This window comes from Schistocerca americana, chromosome 1 (genome assembly GCF_021461395.2).
Source record: "Schistocerca americana isolate TAMUIC-IGC-003095 chromosome 1, iqSchAmer2.1, whole genome shotgun sequence".
NCBI classification, from domain to species: Eukaryota; Metazoa; Arthropoda; class Insecta; order Orthoptera; family Acrididae; genus Schistocerca; species Schistocerca americana.
In genome coordinates this window covers 227,016,034-227,036,841 of record NC_060119.1, presented here as the reverse complement: position 1 = coordinate 227,036,841, position 20,808 = coordinate 227,016,034, and the positions used below count along the sequence as shown (strand labels likewise).

Genomic DNA, 20,808 nt, shown 5'->3' with positions numbered 1-20,808 from the left:
GCATAGCCGGAATGGAATTCGGTTATCGGAAGGCATTATTCAGCGCGCGGCGCCACGCGGACACGGTATCGACCGGCGCGACTTCAGCGGCCACGCTGGCTGCACTCCCACCCCACCCCGTGCGTCCCCCCACCCCCCCACCAACCCCCACTACTCCCCTTCGTCACGGCAGGTGCGCTAACAGCGCCCAAGATTGATGGCGCTCGAGTTTTGTTACGTCCGCCGGCCTCACCAGGATTAATCCAATGGGCTGCGGAACTGGAGCGCCTAGAATGGTTTCCGATCGCGTGAGCGCTATTTAATTTGTTCCGCGCGCGCGAAGATAATGACAATGAAATGGCGCTCTTGGCTGCTGTTGTGGCCAACTACTACGTACTCTCTGTGTATCAAGTGGCATCGATGGAGTGTCGCGATGATTTCCGAACGAAATGCTCCATAAGTTCTTAAGTTGTGACCTGCCGTAACTTACGAGTCTTTAGCCATAATAACAGAATAACAAAACTTCCTGGCATATCATTGCATGTGATTAGTTTTTATTTAATCGTATGGTGATTTTGTCTTGAAAGGAGGATATAAGATGAACATCAACAGAAGCAAAACGAGGATAATGGAATGTAATCGAATTAAGTCGTGTGATGCTGAGAGAATTAGATTAGGAAATGAGACACTTAAAGTAGTAAAGGAGTTCTGCTATTTGGGGAGCAAAATAACTGATGATGGTCGAAGTAGAGAAGATATAAAATCTAGACTGGCAATGGCAAGGAAAGCGTTTCTGAAGAAGAGAAATTTGTTAACATCGAATGTAGATTTAAGTGTCAGGAAGTCGTCTCTGAAAGTATTTGTATGGAGTGTGGCCATGTACGGAAGTGAAACATGGACGATAAATAGTTTGGACAAGAAGAGAATAGAAGCTTTCGAAACGTGGTGCAACAGACGAATGCTGAAGATTAGATGGGTAGATCACATAACTAATGAGGAGGTACTGAATAGGATTGGGGAGAAGAGAAGTTTGTGGCACAACTTGACTAGAAGAAGGGATCGATTGGTAGGACATGTTCTGAGGCATCAAGGGATCACCAATTTAATATTGGAGGGCAGCGTGGAGGGTAAAAATCGTAGAGGGAGACCAAGACATGAATACACCAAGCAGATTCAGAAGGATGTAGGTTGCATTAGGTACTGGGAGATGAAGAAGCTTGCACAGGATACAGTAGCATGGAGAGCTGCATCAAACCAGTCTAAGGACTGAAGACCACAACAACAACATGGTGATTTTATACAATATACAGTTGATATAAGGCAAATGATTTCATACAGTTTTCTTATGATATAAGACACGATTAAAACTTTAAGTCCGTGTTTTTCAACCAGTTAATTAAGCTGGTTGTGAGAGTGAACAAGTCATCGGGAATTCGAAGGTATGAATGAAGTGGACAGCGTTGGACTAAATGTGCAATTGTCTGCTCTCCTTGATTACATTCACACATTGGTCAATTGATCCAGCCCCATTTGTACCTGAAGTAGCTACAACAACCATGTCCAGTCCTTAAACTGTTGAGGCGATACCAGAAGTTCCTAGGTAGGTCAAAACCTTTTGGCTTCTTTGTGGGATCAAGGTGATGGGCTCTTGTTTCCAATGTTTTTTTCACCATTCATGCTTCCAGCTTTAATTTAGATCAAAACCATCCGCGATGAGTTGTCCTGCAGTAACACTTGCTGGTCTTCTTGATTGCAATCGTTGCTGTGGCGGATGAATTCCTGGTGCATTGATAGAGAAGGTGATGCAGAGGTTTTCTTGGGCTCCCTCAGTAGAGCTTGTTTCCGCCTTAAGTGAGGTGGAGGGATGTGACTCAGTACAGGTAACCAGTGGCATGGGGTTGATTTGATGGAACCATTGTGTCGTTAAGTTTTGTGTCTACCTTCTTCACATGTACACTATTCAACCAGACAGGTGCACAGTACTCGGCAGCAGAATACACAAGACTGATGCCAGTTAAACGCAGTCAGCAGAGGTTCAAAAATGGTTCAAATGGCTCTGAGCACTATGCGACTCAACTGCTGAGGTCATCAGTCGCCTAGAACTTAGAACTAATTAAACCTAACTAACCTAAGGACAGCACACAACACCCAGCCATCACGAGGCAGAGAAAATCCCTGACCCCGCCGGGAATCGAACCCGGGAACCCGGGCGTGGGAAGCGAGAACGCTACCGCACGACCACGAGATGCGGGCAGCAGAGGTTCCCCAGGTGGTACCACTGAGCTTATGTAGTATGTTGTTCCTTGCAGCAACTTTATGAGAAAGCTTGGTGATGTGCTCTTTGTAGCTCAGGGTTCTATCTAGAGTGATTCCGAGATATTTTGGGAAAGGATTGTACCTCAACGTTTGTCCATTGAGCAGAACTCTTTGTTTATAGATCGCAACACTATTCACTAGATGGAAACAAGAGACTTCAGTTTTTGATGTGCTTGGGATCAATCTCGAGGTCTTAAAGAAAGTTGACATCTTCTCGAGATCCTCCGTAAGAATTCGTTCACCATCTTCGAAATTACTGCTCTGTGCTGCCAGTGCTATGTCATCAGCATAGATGAATTTAGTTGATATTGTGGTTGATAAATCATTAATGTATAAATTGAATAGTGATGGGGCTAAAACAGATCCGTGTTACTAGTGAATGTTACTAACACCAAATTTCACGAAGGTGTGGCAGTATTGTGATTTCAGTATTTCAGTGTGAGAATCTCCCAGTCTCTCTCTCTCTCTCTCTCTGAAGCAAACTTTTTTGTTCCAGAGCCAACGTTGACAATGTGGGGCGGCACGTCGCGCCACATATGTACGGATCTTCTTATTGACTAGCAGTTGCCCGGCATGCGTTGCAACGCTTCTTTCAGTGGTTTGTAATTTATTGGAAATGGGTATATATGAACACCAACGGCCTTGCCGCAGTTGTAACACCGATTCCCGTCAGATCACCGAAGTTAAGAGCTGTTGTGCTTGGCTGTCACTTGAATGGGTCACCGTCCGTTCTGCCCAGCGCTGTTGGCAAGCATGGTGCACTCAGCCCCTGTGTGTCAAATTGAGGAGCTACTTGATTGAGAAGTAGCGACCCCAGTCGCGAAAACTGACAATGGCCGGGAGAGTGGTGTGCTGACCACATGCCCCTCCATATCCGTATCCGCGACGCCAATTGGCTGAGGATGACACGGCGGTCGGTCAGTATCATTGGGCCTTCCGAGGCATGTTCGGACGAGGGAAAGAGAGAGAGAGAGATAGATAGATAGAGAGAGAGAGAGAGAGAGAGAGAGAGAGAGAGAGAGAATAAACAAAACAGACTCTCGTATATGTAGAAAATAAATTCAATAATAATTTGTTCATCATTACGTTGCATGTGAATAAGTGTATTAAAGTGTTTTGGGAAATACAATATTTTTGGTCTTTCAGTCTTACACAAAAAAAAATTTCCTGCTTTTCAACTCGTGAGCAGGCGGCGTATAATAGATTTAAAAGCGATCAATAAGAGCTTTCTCTTTCTTGTCTGGCTGATAGAACTATCAAGCGATATGTGTTTCAGGGGCAAGAATATTTTTACCGAAAAAGCAACAACTTCACGAAGCTTCTGCTCCATCGGATAAACTAACTATTTTGTTACACATGAAAATCATTGTATAGGCTACCCTTTCTGTTAAACAAACTGCTACAAAGGGCTAACAACATCTGATTTCAGAAATCGCAGCATATAGAAGATACAACGGTGAGAATTGCAGCATTATCTTTCTCGCAGTCGAGTTTATCAGAAAACTGGCACACTGTTGCTGCAAAAGCTATTATATGTAGTTGCATACCTTCTCCAGACAATGCCGATTGTTTTACAAAACCATGCCTAAATTGGGCCATCACTTTTTTTGAGATCATACGTTCAGAAACAGCCTGAAAAACTTTCATTTTCATCTAGAGAAGGATTGGTAACCTACATAAATTACTATGTAGGGAGTCCCCAATAGACTAACTATAGTAAAGTCGGTTGCCGGACCGGGGCACTTGGTGCCGAGTTTTCTGTGTTTCAGATTGCTAGCATCCTCAGCGACCCCAAAGTACCACTGTAATTGCCTGACGAAGTAGAGTAGTGAGCGGATGATTAATTGATTAATAACAGTAATTATATTTAATTGCGTTATGCAATATAATACTACGTTATATAATATGATACTCTGCATGCTCACAGATGTTCACTAAATGTTTTGAATGGTGGTTTTCTTCTACGCACTGCATTGTATTAAACAGACTCCATTAACTAAAAGTTTCTTGCTACAAATAAGTACTGCATTTGAAGACGACGTCCCTGCAATGTATACACATCAAAAAAATGTTTTGCATCACCTCGTTTCCCTGAGTTCCGGAACCTGTACCAAAATTGAAATAGAGATCAACATAAACATCATTTCCGCCCTTTCTATTGCTCATGAAAACCACACATTGCATGTTGTAATATCATACAGCGAGACATTCAGAGGTGGCGGTCCAGATTGCTGTACACACCGGCACCTCTAATACCCAGTAGCACGTCCTCTTGCATTGATGCATGCCTGTATTCGTCGAAGCATACTATCCACAAGTTCATCAAGGCACTGTTGATCCAGATTGTCCCACTACTCAACGGCGATTCGCCGGAGATCCCTCAGAATGGTTGGTAGATCACGTCGTCCATAAACCGCCCTTTTCAATCTCTCCCAGGCATGTTCCATAGCGTTCATGTCTGGAGAACACGCTGGCCACTCTAGTCGAGCGATGTCGTTATCCTGAAGGAACTCATTCACCATATGTGCACGATGGGGGTGCGAATTTTCGTCCATGAAGACGAATGCCTTGCCAATATGCTGCCGATATGTCTGCACTATCGGTCGGAGGATGGTATTCATGTATTGCACAGCCGCTACAGCGCCTGCCATAACCACCACCGGCGTACGTCGGCCCCACATAATGCCACCCCAAAACATGAGGGAACCTCCATCTTGCTGCACTCGCTGGACAATGTGTCTAAAGCGTTCAGCCTGACAGGGTTGCCTCCAAGCGCGTCTCCGACGATTGTCTGGTTGAAGATATACGCGACACTAACCGGTGAAGAGAACGTGATGCCAATACTGAGCGGTCCATTCAGCATGTTATTGGGCCCATGTGTACCGCGCTGCATGGTGTCATGGTTGCAAAGATGGACCACGCCATGGACGTCGGGAGTGAAGTTGCACAACATGCGCACGGTTTGAATCGTAACACAACGTCCTGTGGCTGCTCGAAAAGCATTATTCAACATGATGCCGTAGCTGTCAGGGTTCCTCCGAGCAATAATCCGTAGGAAGCCGTCATCCACTGCAGTAGTGGCCCTTGTGCGGCCTGAGCGAGGCATGTCATCGACAGTTCTCGTCTCTCTGTATCTCTTCCATGTCCGAACAACATCGGTTTGGTTGACTCCGAGACGCCTGGACACTTCCCTTGTTGAGAGTCTTTCCTGGCACAGAGTAACAATGCGGGCACGTTCGAATCGCGGTATTGACCGTCTAGGCATGGTTGAACTGTAGACAACACCATTTCAGTCACCACGCAACTACTGTAAAGACTAACAATAGGGATTTGAACGTACATAAAGAGGAGCAGCCCGAATGGTCACAGTTTTGTTTGACTCATGAGAGAGTGTGATGAAGATGCTGAAACAACTGAACTTGGAGACGATTGAAGATACACGCAGGCTGTACCGTGAATGCCTATTACGAAGTTTCAAGAATGAGCTTTAAGTGAGAAATCTAGGAATAACTTTATACTACAATTCTCTACGAATCACTGCCACAGGGCTTGGAAAGACAAAAGTACAGTGCGCACAGAAGTGGTTAATTAATGATTCCTCCAACGCTGCAAAAATGAACGGAGTGAGAAGAAGCCGTCGTGTCTAGTACAGTGGAAAGTGTCTTCTGCCATGTACTTCACAACCGTTTGCAGAATATAAATGAAGATGTAAGAGTAGAAGTAATATGTCATCCTTAAAACAATTTGTTTATTATACAAACTGCTCAAACATCAGTGAAGATCGGCAGTCTCTCAATTATTTGTTTGTATATCAACAAATATACCCCAAAAGAGACTTTATACAGTCATTAATCGTTCCTTTTCGTGTGCGGTGCGAAAGAAATAATCAGTTGCACGAGAGGGGCGTCGCTTCTGTCGAGGTGTGTACACTGTTAAACAGACCGGTTCATGAACCGCTCGCGAGCACGTTGCTTGGTGTGTTACGGAACCGATCCAGCTGATCCGTCGGGACAGCGCTATCGCGAGCCCGCGAACAATGTGGCACACACAATTGTCTATCGAGGCCCTTCGCGCCAGTTTTTTCCCCTAGCGACTGACGAGCAGCTCGAGTGATTGTTGCTCGCAAGTACAGCGTCTGGACAAAACAAGTACAGCGTCTGGACAAAACAAGTACAGCGTCTGGACAAAACAAGTACAGCGTCTGGACAAAAATATGGAAACAGCGCCAGAAATGCATGCTTGAACATAAATGCAGACGCAAACCAATCCTACAGGTTTCACTGTTGTGTTTTACCATGAACGGCACCTTTGCAATCTCCTCAATACGGTGTAGGTGTCAGACGCGTTCAGGACAGTGTTTTGCGTGATTATAAATACATTATGTCCGAGCTAAGTTAATTCGACCGCGGACAAATTGCTACGGTGGGCGCTTCCGTAACCAAGGGAGCCGAATTCTGATAAATCGCTCCACGCAAATGCAGCGATGGCTCCTTTGTTTGGGCGCAGTCGACTTCCTTCCCCATCCTTTCGCAATCCGAGCTAGTACTCCCTCTCTAATGACCACACTGTTGACGGGACGTTAAACTCTAATATTCCTTTCTTTATTCGAAGATGTGAGCAGCATACAGGGAAAGCGGAAAAACGACATCCGCTAAGTCATAACACGGCCTGAAGTGTTTTGAGTGATCGAGATACACGGCATTGGAGAAGATTATGAAAAAAGAGGACGACAGCTGCAAAAGTCACTGCAGAGCTGATTGTCGCACACGCGAAACTGGTCAGCACGGAATCAACAAGAACGGAGCTCAAAATGGCTCGAACCACTATGGGGCTTAACATCTGAGGTCATCAATCCCCTAGACTTAGAACTAATTAAACCTAACTAACCTAAGGACATCTCTCACATCCATGCCCGAGGCAGGATTCGGACCTGCGACCATAGCAGCAGCGCAGTTCCGGACTGAAGCGCCTAGAACCGCTCGGCCACAGCGGCTGGCGAAGGGAGCTCCAGATGATAGCAATTCATGGGTAAGCTGCAATTCCGAAACCACTTAGCAGTGATTCAAATGGCCATAATAGGAAAACGTGATACCGAAGCCATAAAATGTTGGATATGGTGAATGTCGTTTGGACACATGACTCTTCTTTCAAATTGTTTTCAACTTCTGGCCGAGTTTGCATCCCAAGACCGAAACATAGCAGGGATTCGGGGATGATTTGGGCAGCCGCATCGTCATATTCCACGGGCTCCACGGATACTCTGCAACGTCTCATTATTACCGAGGATTTTGCAACCGTGTTGGCTGTCACGGGTATCCTATGGTGCGACGTTTGTTCCCCAAAGCTGATGCTGTGTTGCAATAGAACATGCCCTTTTTTCACACAGTTGGTATCGTCCGTGACCGGTTTTGTGATATACTGTCTCCCTAAATAAAGAAACTTATTTCCAACGATATACAGTAGACTTTCCTTTCAAAACTAAATTTACATGCGCTTCTGTTGTCCTGTCACGGTCGCCACTTTATAAATAACAAAATAATGGAATAGATGATAATAAAATGTTGAAATGAGTGGCTTTTTAAAATGTATTGAATTAATGAGATTAATTTCTTTTTTTGGCATGAATGACAAGCACCATAGGCTGAGCTATGCCTGGAAATAAGTTTGTATTAGTTCATGTTATTCTGCAGGGGTTAGTAGTTTCTTTCTCCGCAGTAGATTTGTGCTTATCCTTCTTTATAATGCTACGTTTGCTCGCCGTGTTCACCTTCAAGGTCTTGACCGTGTTCCCATTGAGCTCATCGGATCTTCATACTATTCCAAAGTACACAGGTGGGCTTCAGTTCTTGTAATTATGGTACTGTTTGAAATAACAACTCACACGACCTTTCTATTAATAAAACAATACTGTATTTGCTAAACGGTGCACGTATGAAATACATACTCCTCTCTTATTCATATCGACCCCAAAATGGCGGTCTACAATTACTCGCTTAAAATGGCGTGCTTCTCATTCGCTCACTAGCTGAGCGCGAATCCTTCCTTCCTCCTACTGGTACAAGAAAATCACCTCTCTTTTTTAACAGCTGAAAATCAAAATTACCTGACGGTAGGCATAGGCTCTATGATGGGCTACCGCTTCATCTTTTCTCTTTGCCTTTAAAGAAGACGAAAGCATAAAAGAAAATGCACAGTGAGCAAGAAGATGAATTGTCGCCCCTCACCTGGTCACCACACTCATCAGCTCTCAGTATTATTGAATCTTTGTGGTCTGCTTTGGTTAGAAGGGTGCGTGATTGCTATCCACCTCGATCGTCATTACCTGAATTTGCCACTATTAGCAGAAAAGATGGCATAAGATTCCCTTGAAAACCATTCTGCTTTGAATGCCAACTGGTTTCCTACACCGTATTAGGCATATTAATGAACTGTGTTTTCTGTGCTTCCGTACTTTCGTCCAAACCCTGAACATATACACCTTCATAAAGATTCTGTAGTGTAGGCTCACTACATAGCAAGGCGAAAGTGTCCAACCAGAATTGCAAACGACCATCGCACAGCGCAGACCTCACGTGAATGTCTTCTTTACGCAGGATGTGTCGCACAGTCCTTGTTGACACTGTGTTCCCTGTGCTCTCTTTAAGCTGAGCAGTCACTTTTCTAACGGTAGTATTCCTGTTAGAATTCTTTTGTACCCTCTTGATCTTTCACTATTTATGTTGAAAGGCAAAGTTTGCGGATGGTCCGGGAATGTTGTCGTGACACTAGTAATCCCAGACCCCTTTAGCAGCTAGAAATCCCAGACCCCTTTAGCAGATTTGTTACACAGCGGATCTCAAACAACGAACGCCATAACTGCAATTTTTTGCAAGTCTGCGAGATCCTATATCACAGAAGACCAGTGCGACACCGTAACGATTATAACTGTACTGGCGGTTGAAACCACTTTCAATTGCGGTTTAATACTTCGTCTTTGTATGCTAAAAAATGAGATGAGAAAATAGCTGACCATCGATACTTTCAACATGTTAGACGGGTGACGTGAGAACCGGACGCTGGAACCGCGCGACCGCTACGGTCGCAGATTCGAATCCTGCCTCGGGCATGGATGTATATGATCTCCTTAGGTTAGTTAGGTTTAATTAGTTCTAAGGGACTGATGGCCTCAGATGTTGAGTCCCATAGTGCTCAGAGCCATTTGAACCATTTTTGAGAACCGGACGCTCAGGCGTGTGGTAGCGTTTATTGACATCTAGGACAAGCAAATGCCCACTGAACGCTGAGCGTTGCATCTTTTCCCGAGGAGTTCCCAAAGTATTGCCGCACTTGACAGGATTTTAGCCTTTCTCCCGAGTTATTAAACCTGTACATTGAGCAATCAATAAAGGAGACAACGGAGAGATTTGGAAAAGATGTTGCAAGAGAAGGAATTAGAAGTGTTCCATAAACTCTCAGGCGTGCAGCAGCATGAATTCACCTTCTTCTTCTTCTTCTTCTAATATTTCGGCTGAATGCCATCCAGTGCCGGCCGGAGTGGCCGTGCGGTTCTAGGCTCTACAGTCTGGAACCGCGAAACCGCTGCGGTCGCAGGTTCGAATCCTGCCTCGGGCATGGATGTGTGTAATGTTCTTAGGTTATTTAGGTTTAAGTAATTCTAAGTTCTAGGGGACTGATGACCTCTGAAGTTGAGTCCCATAGTGCTCAGAGCCATTTGAACCATTTGAATACCATCCAGTCATCTTCAGAGTGAGCCGAGGTGACTAACGCTCCAGCACTTGCTTCGTCCTTTACACCCGATGACCGAACCACTGCGTATGCGGCCAAAGACCTTTCAGCCGAAATATTAGAAGTAGAGATGAATGTATGCGGCTGCACGCCCGAAATTTTATGGAACAGTCTTTACGCCGCGAAAACATGAAGATGCACAACAAGGAATTAAAAGTTTACGTTCGCTAGTGACACTTTAAATCTGTCACAGACAGCAAAAGACGTGGAAGAGCAGTTGAATGGAATGGATAATCTTTTGAAAAGATGCTATAAGATAAATATCAATGTGAGTGTTGGTGGAATGCAGTCGAATTAAATCAGGTGATGTTCAGGGAATTGTATTTGGAAATTAGATACTATTGCTTTTTGGGCAGCAAAATAACTGACGATGGCCAAAGTAGTGAGAATAATAAATGCAGATCGGGGATAGCAATAAACCCGTTTCTGAAAAACAAGGGTATGGTGAAAAGTAATGCCCCGAAATTTTCATGTGAAAACTCTGGAAACTGTTTAAATAAAGTAAACTTTATTAACATTCTCCATCTTTATTCTTCATGTCTGTTTATTAATTTCTCGATATAGTCACCCAAGCGATGAATACATTTCTCCCAGCGACAGATCACTTTGTTGATACCGTCACTGTAGAATGTTTGACTTTGTTGACGGAGGTAGAATCTCACCTACACTTGCACCGCTTCATCACTGTCAAAGATATTCTTCAAGTTTTGAGTAGAGATGTAGCTCTCTCACATCCGCCGATGATAGCACCAGTGTTTCCTTCGTTACGACCACAAAAAACCCAACGTTGCACATTACTGATGTCGACACAATCATCACCATACACATCTTTCATTCTTCTGTGGATTTCAATTAGGGGCACGTTTTATTCTGTTAGAAACTCCGCCACAGCATGCAGTTTCTCACTCACATACACAACATCGTGTTACAAGCGACAGTTCGGAGCCCTCTATCGGCAGACAGTTGCAACTTGCTTCAGCGATTGAGAAGATCCACCGAGTAATAGCTCGTAATATCTCAACCCATATTGAGAGGAGAATGAAAAAATTGGGAAGCATTACTTTTCAGCACGCGCTCGAAAATTGAAGTTGTCTGAAAGTATTTGCCTCGAGTGTAGCCTTATATGAAAGGACAGTACAGACAGGAAAAGAATTGAATCTTTTGAAATATGGCGCTACAGGAGAACACTGAAGATTAGACGGGTAGATCGACTGACTGATGTAGAGGGATGTAACTGTATCCCAAAGAAAAGAGCTTTATGACTCAGTTTGACAAACAAGAGGGAAAGATAGTGTTCTACGATTAAGTGTGAGGTATCAAGGAAAAGTCAGTTCCGTAATGGAGGGAATTGAGGAGATAGAAATTGTAGAGGAAGACGAATGCAGTAAGGATGTTCAAGCCGATGGTAGGTTGTAGCAGTTATGCAGATATTAAGGCCGGCCACTGTGGCCGAGCGGTTCTAGGCGCTTCAGTCCGGAACAGTGCTGCTGCTACCATGTCAGGTTCGAATCCTGCCTCGGGCATGGATGCGTGTGATGTCCTTAGGTTAGTTAGGTTTAAGTAGTTCTAGGGGACTGATGACCTCAGATGTTAAGTCCCATAGTGCTCAGAGCCATTTAGAGCACATATTAAGAGACTTGCACATCATTAGAGCTGCCCTCTGCAAAAACTACGGTGGTGGTGGTGGTTAGTGTTTAACGTCCCGTCGACAACGAGGTCATTAGAGACGGAGCGAAAGCTCGGGTTAGGGAAGGATTGCGAAGGAAATCGGCCGTGCCCTTTCAAAGGAACCATCCCGGTATTTGCCTCAAACGATTTAGGGAAATCACGGAAAACCTAAATCAGGATGGCTGGAGACGGGATTGAACCGTCGTCCTGCCGAATGCGAGTCCAGTGTGCTAACGCAAAAACTACGGTTCGCTATTTTTTGGCACAGTACACAGATGACGTAGTAAATGGTAAGATTACCGCCAGTATTAATAGGGAGAGAAACATAAATGAATGTGTGGCAGAGAAAGTGGTAACCGACGACGTCCCTTTGTTTTTTGTTTTCCTCATAATTATAACCAGACATCGTTCAGTGTTAGTCCATCATGTATTTTATATTTTCACAAAATATAAACTGCACTTTATAAGTAATAGAAATTATTTGATCGCGTAACTTCTGCTTTTTTGTGTAACCAAAGCAGTTACTTTTGATGCAAGTACAGTTTACATGCACACACATAAAAAATATCTATATAATTATTATTGTTATTTTGTACCCAATAGAACGTTCATCGTGAAAAAAGGGAAGAGTATCCTGTTCTTGTTGGCAAGTGCGAAGGTTGTTTATCAGTAACAGAAACAAGTCTTTTATAAGCTCTACGAAGTACTGCCTCAGTCGGTAAAAACGGAACCCTTATAGCATCGCTTCGTTGTCCATTCGTCTGTGTGTCTCTCTGTCTGTCCGGTGTTGAAATGGGTAGATGTATCAATTGAAAATTATGTCGTATACTGAGGGCTGTGTTCCCTCGACAGATAAGTATTTGGTATCTGCAACCAAAAGAGACGGCCACTTTTGTCACATATTTCAACACTCACAAACTCACGCATAGAAATCTACAGGATGTAAGAAAAATGTACGGCACAAATTGCAGGACACATTCCTCACACGTAGACGAAGGAATTATGTTACATGAACATGACTGTGGAAACGCTTTGCTTCCATGTTACAACTCATTTTCTCCACCTCGTTAATCATGGTAAACACATAAAAGCAGAACGTTATAATCATGGGGAGCATGCACTCTAGGTGACGCCTGATCACGTTGGGCACCGCCAGTGCTTTGTTTTACATGTCCCGGTTGCCATGCGACGTACATTTGCTTGTTTACAGGTAAATACCAACTGTTCCAGCCATCGGTTCTACCGTTGCAAGCGCGCGGGTTACTGCGTGGAGTTCATCACAGATTTAGCTCGTCCAATGGCAGTGTACACAAACGCAGACACGGCAAATTCTCATTTGATATATGGATTAGCTAATGGCAGTAGCGCTCACGCTCAACGTTTGTGCGGTGGCAGAGTTCCCGGACGAAGGCGCCGCGACAGAAAAACGTTTAGTCATCTTCGGGAACATGGGGCATTTAAGGGTGATACTCGCGGCCGGGGGAGGCCCAGAAGGACAAGGACACCACAACGGGAGCCGCGACAGTTCTTCTTGCAGTTGACGTCATTACAAGACATGTTCCTGCAACTCTAAATGTGTTGGTTGGCGGTGGCGAGTTTGTTGCTGTCAGAAGTAGTTTAACTTGTCACGAAATTGAAGTAGGTCGTTCAAAAATGGTTCAAATGGCTCTGAGCACTATGGGACTTAACTTCTGAGGTCATCGGTCTCCTAGAACTTAGAACTACTTAAACCTAATTAACCTAAGAACAACACACACATCCATGCCCGAGGCAGGATTCGAACCTGCGACCGTAGCGGTCGCGCGGTTCCAGACTGAAGCGTCTAGAACCGTTCGGCCACACAGCCGGCCCGTGAAACACAACTAGCTCTTTATTCGCATGAAGTGTTGAGTGCTATTGGCAAGGGATTTCAGATCGATTCCGTATTTCTGGATTTCCGGAAGGCTTTTGACACTGTACAACACAAGCGCCTTGTAGTGAAATTGCGTGCTTATGGAATACCGTCTCAGTTATGCGAGTGGTTTTATGATTTCCTGTCAGAGAGGTCACAGTTCGTAGTAATTGACGGAAAGTTACCGAGTAAAACAGAAATGATTTCTGGCGTTCCCCATGGTAGTGTTGTAGGCACTTTGCTGTTCCTTATGCACACAAACGATTTGGGAGACAATCTGAGCAGCCGCCTTAGGTTGTTTGCAGAAGACGCTGTCGTTTATCGACTAATAAAGTCATCAGAAGATCAAAACGATCTAGAAAAGATATCTGAATGGTGCGAAAAGTGGCAGTTGACCCTAAATAGCGAAAATTGTGAGGTCATCCACATGAGTGCTAAAAGGAATTCGTTTAACTTCGGTTACACGATAAATCAGTCTAATGTAAAAGCCGTAAATTCAACTAAATACCTAGATATTACAATTACGAACAACTTAAATTGGAAGGAACACACAGAAAATGTTGTGGGGAAGGCTAACCAAAGACTGCGTTTTATTGGCAGGACACTTAGAAAATGTAACAGGCCTACTAATGAGACAGCCTACACTACGCTTGTCCGTCCACTTTTAGAATACTGCTGCGTGGTGTGGGGTCCTTACCAGATAGGACTGACGGAGTACATCGAAAAAATTCAAAGAAAGGCAGCACGTTTTGTATTATCGCGAAATATGGGAGATAGTGTCACAGAAATGATACAGGATGTCGGCTGGACATCATTAAAAGAAAGGCGTTTTTCGTAGCGACGGAATCTTCTCACGAAATTCCAATCACTAACTTTCTCCTCCGAATGTGAAAATATTTTGTTACACCGACCTACATATGGAGGAACGATCACCACGATAAAATAAGGGAAATCAGAGCTCGTACGGAAAGATACAGGTGTTCATTCTTTCCGCGCGCTATACGAGACTGGAGTAATAGAAAATTGTGAAGGTGGTTCGATGAACCCTCTGCCAGGCACTTAAATGTGATTTGCAAAGTGTCTGTGTAGATGTAGATGTAGACCACATGACTGTCTGGCGAATGTTACATGAGGACCAGCTATGTCCGTACCATTTACGGCATGTGCAGGCACAATCAGCAGCTGATTTCCCTGCGCGGGCGCTCTTCTGCGAATGGCTTATTCAATGAAGTGTCAACCCTAGTTTTAGTGCAAGGTTGCTGTTCACAGATGAGGCGTCGTTACAACGAGATCAGACTGCACATTTTCAGGATAGACATGCATGGAGCGACGTCAATCCGGACGCAGTTGTTGAAGCAAGTCATCAACAAAGATTTTCTGTCAGTGTTTGGGCCGGTATTGTTGATGAGTGCTTGGTAGGGCCTCACTTTCTTCCACCCAGGCTCAACGGACAAGGTTATCATTATTTCGTAGAGAATGGTCCACCTGATCAGTTAGCAGATGTGCCTTTAGTTGTGCGACAAAACATGTATTTCATGTACGATGGAGCACCTCGTAATTTCAGTGTTAATGTCCGTCGGGTTCTAAATAACATATTCGGTGACAAATGGATAGGTAGAGGTGGACCAATTGCCTGTCCTCCACGCTCTCCGGACTTAAATTTACTATCCTTTTTTGTGGGTACATTTGAAAGCTCTTATGTATGGAGCCCCAGTACAAGATGTTCGGAGTCTTCGTGTCCGTGTTATGGAAGGTTGGGAAGCCATACATAATACTCCAGGGATACATCAGCGCATCCGAGATTCACTACAACGGCGGGTTGATGCATCTATCAATTCCCACGGAGAGCATATTGAACATCTCCTGTGAGAAAGAGTTGCATGTGGTATGCTGGCGCGCTCTGTTCGTGTGTATTTTCCATGATTAATGAGTTGGAGAAAATGAGCTGTAACATGGAAACAAAGCGTTTCCACAGACATGTTCATAAAACATAATTTCTTCGTCTACATGTGAGGAGAGTGTCCTGTAATTTGTGCCGTATATTTTTGTTACACCCTGTATAGGGTACTTCACGTTGTTGTAAAGTGATGGAATTTGGTAAGAAGGAAGGTTTCACAGTACAAATAAAGGAAAAAAATCAGAGAATTCTTAATCTGTAATTATAGCACACGAGAAAAATATTTCTTTTGTCATTTGTTACCCGACATCAAACTTGAAATTAAAACAATTAGTAGTTCTTCATTCAGGATGACTGCGTCACAATGGTAAAAGTCAAACATCTGGCAAGGAATGACTTTATTGCTCATATGACGCGTGTCAGAATGTGTCCATCAGATATTCAGGAGCAATTGCTGTACGTAGATATGGCGTTTCAAGATGTATGTTAAATGTTTCTTTCACATACAACTTGAAACGTCCTATCTATGTGCAATAACTGCTCTTGGATATCTGATGATGGATAAATTAAGGAACGCGTCATGTCAACAATAAAGCCATTCTTTGTTTGATGATTGTGTTTTACCGCTGCGACCCATTCAGACTAAATGGAGAATTACTGATTATTCTGACAATGGTCGCCTACTTCCTTCATGACTTTGTCGTCATATTTATATTACTGAAGTTAAAACATTGACGAAATTTTTGGAATCCCTGGAACCGATATCTTGTCAGTATCAATGTCGATAACAGTCAAATATGGTCGGGATTCTCAGTTTCTGGAATGTATGAACAGTGTATATGCATAATAAAGTTTGTACGGAAGCCTCAGTACGTTAGTTCTTCTCGCAAATGGCCATTTTTTTATGAATTTTTTTTTTTTTTTTTTTTGGCGCTGTATGATAAATTACGATTTTCGAATAGAAACTGAATTAATCATCGATAATTTCAATTTTGCTAGAAATACTGTTTATTTTGATGTAACAGACAGAAGGCAAGACGTTTGATACAGTTCCCCACAGTCGTTTAATAAAGTAAGAGCATGTGGACTATCAGACCAGTTGTGCGATTAGATTGAAGAGTTCCTAGATAACAGAACGCAGCATGTCATTCTCAACGGATAGAAGTCTTCCGAAGTAAGAGTGATTTCAAGTGTGCCGCAGGGGAGTGTCGTAGGGCCGTTGCTATTCACAATATATGTAAATGACCTTGTGGATAACATCAGAAGTTCACTGAGGCTTTTGCGGATGATGCTGTAGAGTATCGAGAGGTTGTAACAATGGAAAATTGTACTGAAATGCTGGAAGATCTGCAACGAATTGACGCATGTTGCAGGGAATGGCAATTGAATCTCAATGTAGACAAGTGTAATGTGCTGATCATTTATCATTTACCTACAATATAGCAGGTCAGCAACTGGAAGCAGTTAATTCCATAAATTATCTGGGAGTAGACATTAGAAGTGATTTAAAATGGAATGACCATATAAAATTAATCGTCGGTAAAGCAGATGCCAGACTGAGATTCATTGGAAGAATCCTAAGGAAATGCAGTCCGAAAACATAAGAAGTAGGTTACAGAACACTTGTTCGCCCAGTGCTTGAATACTGCTCACCGGTGTGGGATCCGTACCAGATAGGGCTGATAGAAGAGATAGAGAAGATCCAACGGAGAGCAGCGCGCTACGTTACAGGATCAGTTAGTAATCGCGAAAGCGTTACGGAGATGATAGATAAACTCCAGTGGAAGACTCTGCAAGAGAGACGCTCAGTAGCTCGGTACGGGCTTCTGTTGAAGTTTCGAGAACATACCTTCACCGAGGATTCAAGCAGTATATTGCTCCCTCCTACGTATATCTCGCGAAAAGACAATGAGGATGAAATCAGAGAGATTAGAGCCCACACAGGGGCATACCGACAATCTTTCTTTCCACGAACAATACGAGACTGGAATGGAAGGGAGAACCGACAGTGTTACTCAAGGTACCCTCCGCCACACACCGCCAGGTGGCTTGCGGAGTATGGATGTAGATGTAGAAGGATAACTAGGAGTATGTAAAACAAAAATGTTCCGTAGGTTACACAGCACTTCGCAAATCCTCACGCACTTTCTAGGCGGTTCACTGCTTCTGGTTTCTAGGGGAATGTAGTGACATACTGATCGCATACGCAAACGAAGTGACCTAAATGAGGTAACGCCCGACAGTTATGCAACACACCTAACCCATAGGTAACGTGGTTACAGTCTTAACCGATCAAGGCTACTTCGGAAACTATCTCAGCTACGCTTTCTTACAAGGGAACCTCCCCATCGCACCCCCCTCAGATTTAGTTATAAGTTGGCACAGTGGATAGGCCTTGAAAAACTGAACACAGATCAATTGAGGAAACAGGAAGAAGTTGTGTGGAACTATGAAAAAAATAAGAAAATATACAAACTGAGTAGTCCATGCGCAAGATAGGCAACATCAATGATAGTGCAAGCTCAGGAGCGCCGTGGTCTCGTGTTTTGCGTGAGCAAGTGTGGAACTGGAGGTCCTTGCTTCAAGTCTTCCCTCGAGTAAAAATTTTAATTTTTTATTTTCAGACGATTATTATCTGACAAACTCTTATGTTTTCATCGCTTTTTTTCGGAGTGATTATCACATCGCCAAGAAAACCTAAATCGGGCAAGGTAGAAGAATCTTTTTACCCATTCACCAAGTGTACAAGTTAGGTGGGTCGACAACATATACCTGTCATGCAGCGCACCTGCCGTCACCAGAGTCGTATAGAATATATCAGGCGTGTTTTCCTGTGGAGGAAACGGTTGACCTGTGACCTTGCGATCAAATGTTTTCGGTTCCCATTGGAAAGGCACGTCCTTTCGTCTACTAATCGCACGGTTTTGCGGTGCGGTCGCAAAACAGAGACACTAAACTTATTAGAGTGAACAGAGACGTCAATGAACGAACGGACAGATCATAACTTTGCGAAAATAAAAAATGTAAACTTTTCACACGAGGGAAGACTTGAACCAAGGACCTCTCGTTCCGCAGCTGCTCACGCTAACCACGGGACCACGGCGCTCCTGAGCCCACGCTCTCCTTGATGTTGCCTATCTTGCGCATGGACTACTCAGTTTGTATATTTTGCTTATTTTTTTCATAGTTCCACACAACTTCTTCCTGTTTTCTCGATTGATCTGTGTTCAGTTTTTCACGGCCTATCCACTGCGCCAACTTACAACTAAATCTGAGGGGGGTGCGATGGGGAGGTTCCCTTGTTAGGATAGTCTGCGATAGCCTACGGTTGTTTTACAACTCTTTGTGTGACGAAGATGCAACTGGCGAGCGTAACGGGTCGCGCGTTGGCGCTGTTGCAGGCGACGAGCAGCTCGTCGGGCAACGACGGCCTGACGAAGCAGCAGCTGGAGCTGATCCAGCAGATCATGGAGCAGACGCAGCAGCAGCACGCGGCGGCGCAGAAGCAGCAGCAGCAGGCCAAGCAGGAGGCGGCGGCTGCCAAGACCCGCTCCTGGGCGGCGCAGGTAGGCCGCTGGCCGTGCAAGCGCGCGCCACCGCGCTCTCTCCCTCCCACCGACAGGTGCAGAGGACGAAGCCGAACCCCAAACCTGACCTGGCGCGACGGCAGTCCTAAGTCGATTATCTACCGGGCGATTAAAATGTCAGTATAAATTTGAAAACTTAATAAACCACGGAATAATGTAGATACAGAGGTAAAAATTGGCACACATGATTGGAATGACATGGGGTTTTATTAGAACAAAAAAAAAAGAAAGTTCACAAAATGTCCGACAGATGGCGCTGGACAGCAAAACGTCAGTGACTGCGCATGATAATCGTGTTACCGAATCGCATCATCCCCTGCCTGGTTGATAAACACCCGATGGAACGTACGATGTTTATGTAGGATGGCGCTCCACCCCATATTGCTAGACGCGTGAAAGATCTTGCGTGCGTCGTTTGGTGATGATCGTGTGCTCAGCCGCCACTTTTGCCATGCTTGGCCTCCCATGTCCCCAGACCTCAGTCCGTGTGATTATTTGGCTTTGGGGTTATCTGAAGTCGCAAGTGTACCGTGATCGACCGACATCTCTAGGGATGCTGAAAGACAACATCCGACGCCAATGCCTCACCATAACTCCGGACATGCTTTACAGTGCTGTTCACAACATTATTCCTCGACTACAATTGAGGAATGATGGTGGATATATTGAACATTTCCTGTAAAGAACATCATCTTTGCTTTGTCTTACTTGGTTATGCTAATTATTGATGTTCTGATCAGATGAAGCGCCATCTGTCGGACATTTTTTGAACGTTTGTATTTTTTTGGTTCTAATAAAACCCCATGTCATTCCAAGCATGTGTGTCAATTTGTACCTCTCTATCTACATTATTCCGTGATTTATTCAGTTTTCAAATTTATACTGACTTTTTGATCACCCGGTATATTACTAAACGGCTGAAGAGACCACACAGACCCAGCTGAGGGTTGCCTATCTAACAGCTTCTACGGCGGAGAGGGGGCAAAAAAATGTGTTCTTCAATATTTCATATTCATTGCGCGTCACGATTAAAGAGTCACGTTTTACAAACTCCATAACTGCCTTCCGAAAGTGCGTAATTTATCTCAAAGATTCCTACAGCCTTACTCTGTAATACGACACTGCACTACCAGTGTCGTTCAGATGTACGATGCAATATACCTTCGGACATACGTACACGTCCGAAGTAACATTGCATCGTACGACTGAACAACACAGGTTGTGCAGTGTCGTATACAGGGTGGTCCATTGATAGTGACCGGGCCAAATATCTCACGAAATAAGCGTCAAACGAAAAAACTACAAAGAACGAAACTTGTCTAGCTTGAAGGGGGAAACCAGATGGCGCTATGGTTGGCCCACTAGATGGCGCTGACACAGGTCAAACGGTTATCAACTCCTTTTTTTTTTTAATAGGAACCCCCATATTTATTACATATTCGTGTAGTAAGTAAAGAAATATGAATGTTTTAGTTGGACCACTTTTTTCGCTTTGTGATAGATGGCGCTGTAGTAGTCACAAACGTATAAGTACGTGGTATCACGTGCGGACGGTATTTGTTTCGTGATACATTACCCGTGTTAAAATGGACCGTTTACCAATTGCGGAAAAGGTCGACATCGTGTCGTTGTATGGCTATTGTGATCAAAACGCCCAACGGGCGTGTGCTATGTATGCTGCTCGG

General features: G+C 44.1%; 1 protein-coding gene across 1 annotated transcript in view; it reads left to right on the top strand.

Moving 5' to 3' along the window:
• Positions 1-19,249, top strand: part of LOC124621499 (protein sister of odd and bowel-like) — a 576,924-nt gene extending 557,675 nt beyond the window's left edge. The window contains exon 8 of the mRNA XM_047147149.1: positions 19,040-19,249. Within this exon, the coding sequence (XP_047003105.1) occupies positions 19,040-19,249 (210 nt within the window). The remainder of the gene's footprint in view (positions 1-19,039) is intronic.
• The last annotated feature ends 1,559 nt before the right edge of the window (positions 19,250-20,808 follow it).